Source organism: Capsicum annuum, unplaced genomic scaffold (assembly GCF_002878395.1).
Source record: "Capsicum annuum cultivar UCD-10X-F1 unplaced genomic scaffold, UCD10Xv1.1 ctg4759, whole genome shotgun sequence".
Taxonomy (NCBI): Eukaryota; Viridiplantae; Streptophyta; class Magnoliopsida; order Solanales; family Solanaceae; genus Capsicum; species Capsicum annuum.
The window spans coordinates 4,077-6,442 of NW_025855245.1; the positions used below are offsets into that span (position 1 = coordinate 4,077).

The following is a 2,366-nucleotide window of genomic DNA, read 5'->3' on the forward strand; positions in this document are numbered from 1 at the left end:
AATGAAAAGAAGCAAGTTCAACCTTTTATTTTTCTAGAATTTGTTGGTGTCGACAAAATGTTCACACACCAAAGGGTCTTCATCGCCATTAGACCGGGGGAAATCCAACTTCGTATATTCAGGAATGATGGAACTTCCTCCTTCATATCTTGACCCTTCTGCCACTCTAGTTTTACCCTTTTAGCCTCAATTTTGACTGTTATGTTCAGATGATTCATAATAGACTTTTGAATTTACTAAATCCTTTGTGAGTTTGTCCAAGCAAGCATTTATTGCTTCTTGTCTGGTTAAATTGTCAGTACGTTCTTCTTGGAACAAGTTCACCAACTCTGCCAATTGACGTTGAATATGATCTCCCATAACTCCCTAAACTGATATCAAGTTACGATCCACGGATATGGATCTAGTTATGGGATATTGTAAGATGAAATCTGATGTTTTATTTCTACGATCTATGGGGATGGTTCATTAAGAGAGAACCCGCAATCTCTTGAGTTAAAGTACTCAAAAACACATAACTTCTTACTTTTAAAATAAGTTTCAGCACTTTTAAAGAACTTTTTAAAAACAATGGTTTTTTACAGCCTATCCAAATGGACTCTTCTTCCTTCAGATCTTGACCCTCCTACCACTCCAGCTTTACCCTTCCAACCTCGATTCTAACTGCTATGTTCAGATGATTCAGAATTGACTTACGAATTTTCTAAATCCATTGTGAGTTCATCCAAGCGAGAATTTATTGCTTCTTATTTGGCTAAATTGGCAGCACGTTCTTGGAACAAGTTTACTAATTGTGCCAGTTGATGTTGCATTAGATCTCCCATAACTCTCGAATCTAATAGCAAGTTGTTACCGTCCCCGGTTATGGACCTATGACGTTGATTCACTCCCTCTTAACCTTCTCCACATTAATACGCCTACAATAACTATAATCGCGACACCCTTTCGAGTTCTCCACTCCCCCAACACAAAATTTTTGTCTCCCTCATCATTCAAAAGTCTATGAAAATAGGATTGCCACCTCTTCCTAATAAGGGCATCCTCAACCAACACTTTGTCATCCTCCCCCTTGATGCACTTCACTTGGTTAAGGTCACGCGCCCTTCTCTCCCTGGCCTTGCCAACCTGTACAACATCTTATCCCCATCTTTCTCCTCTAAAGCTGCATACAAGCTCTCGAAAATCGTTGTCTTAGCCGCCGTAACCGCTAACTTAGCCTCTCTCCTAGCTAACTTATACTCTTTCCTATTCGTTCTCCTCTCCTCGTCATCCTTGCTTACAACCAACTTAGCATAGGCCACTTTCTTAGACTCCACCTTCCTTATAACTTATTCGTTCCACCACCAGTCCCCCCGGTGTTTGCCAGATTGGCCTCTCGAGATACCCAACATCTCTCTAGCGGTCTCCCCGATGCAACTAGCAGTCGTCTCCCACATACTATCCACATCCTCTTCACTTTCCCAATTCCTCATAGTCGTCAACTTCTTCTCTATTTCCACGGCATTGGCCAAAGTCAAACTACCCCAGTTAATTCTGGGCCGATCCTCCACACCCTTTCTCTTTTTTTTTTGATTACCAAGTACATCACGAACAACTTATGTTGGGTCGAGAGATTCTCGCTAGGTATAACTTTACAGTCTTTACATAATGCTCTATCCCCCTTTCTAAGGAGCAAAAAAAAATCTATTTGTGTCTTGGCCACCAAACTACTAAAGGTAATAAGGTGTTCCCTTCTTCGAGAAGCTCGAATTCGCTACCCATAACCCAAAAGCTCTAGCAAAATCTAAAAGTGAAACTCCTTCTACATTCTGCTTCTCGAGACCAAAACAGTCGTGCACATCATTATAAACTTCTGATAAAGACCCAACATGCCCATTGAAATCTCCTCCAACGACAAGTTTCTCAGTGCTCGAAATGCCTCTTACCACCTCATCCAAAACCTCCCAATAGCTCTTCTTCTCCTCATCATCCAACCCTTCTTGTGGAGCATAGGAACTAATAACGTTCAACGTAGATCCTCCAATGACCAATTTAATTGACATTTAGCCTATCATTAACCTGCTTAACCTCCACCACTTGCCCCCTAAGATCTTCATCTACTACGATACCTACCCCATTCATATGTCTCACGCTCCCCGAGTACCACAACTTATACCCTTCCATATTCTTCGCCTTAGAGCGTACCCATTTGGTTTCCTAGACCCAAGCTATACTAGTTCTCCTCTTCTTAAGAATCTTCACAAGCTATATAGACTTACCATAAAAAGTCCTTATATTTCAAGACCCAACCCTCAGCTTGGGAAGCTCCCTTATCACACCTAACCTTACTACCCCTCACCCCAACCCCAAACCAGATCCTAGAACTA

The 2,366-nt window shown here is 41.6% G+C and overlaps 1 protein-coding gene across 1 annotated transcript; it reads right to left on the reverse strand.

Moving 5' to 3' along the window:
• Positions 1-1,709: 1,709 nt before the first annotated feature.
• LOC124892476 lies at positions 1,710-2,042 on the reverse strand. The gene has a single exon (XM_047403757.1). The coding sequence runs from the start codon at positions 2,040-2,042 to the stop codon at positions 1,710-1,712; it is 333 nt and encodes a 110-aa protein (XP_047259713.1).
• Positions 2,043-2,366: the final 324 nt, after the last annotated feature.

Excerpts from the sequence above, each read along its gene's own strand:
- LOC124892476 (XM_047403757.1), bottom strand. The coding sequence starts at position 2,042 with ATGTCAATTAAATTGGTCATTGGAGGATCTACGTTGAACGTTATTAGT.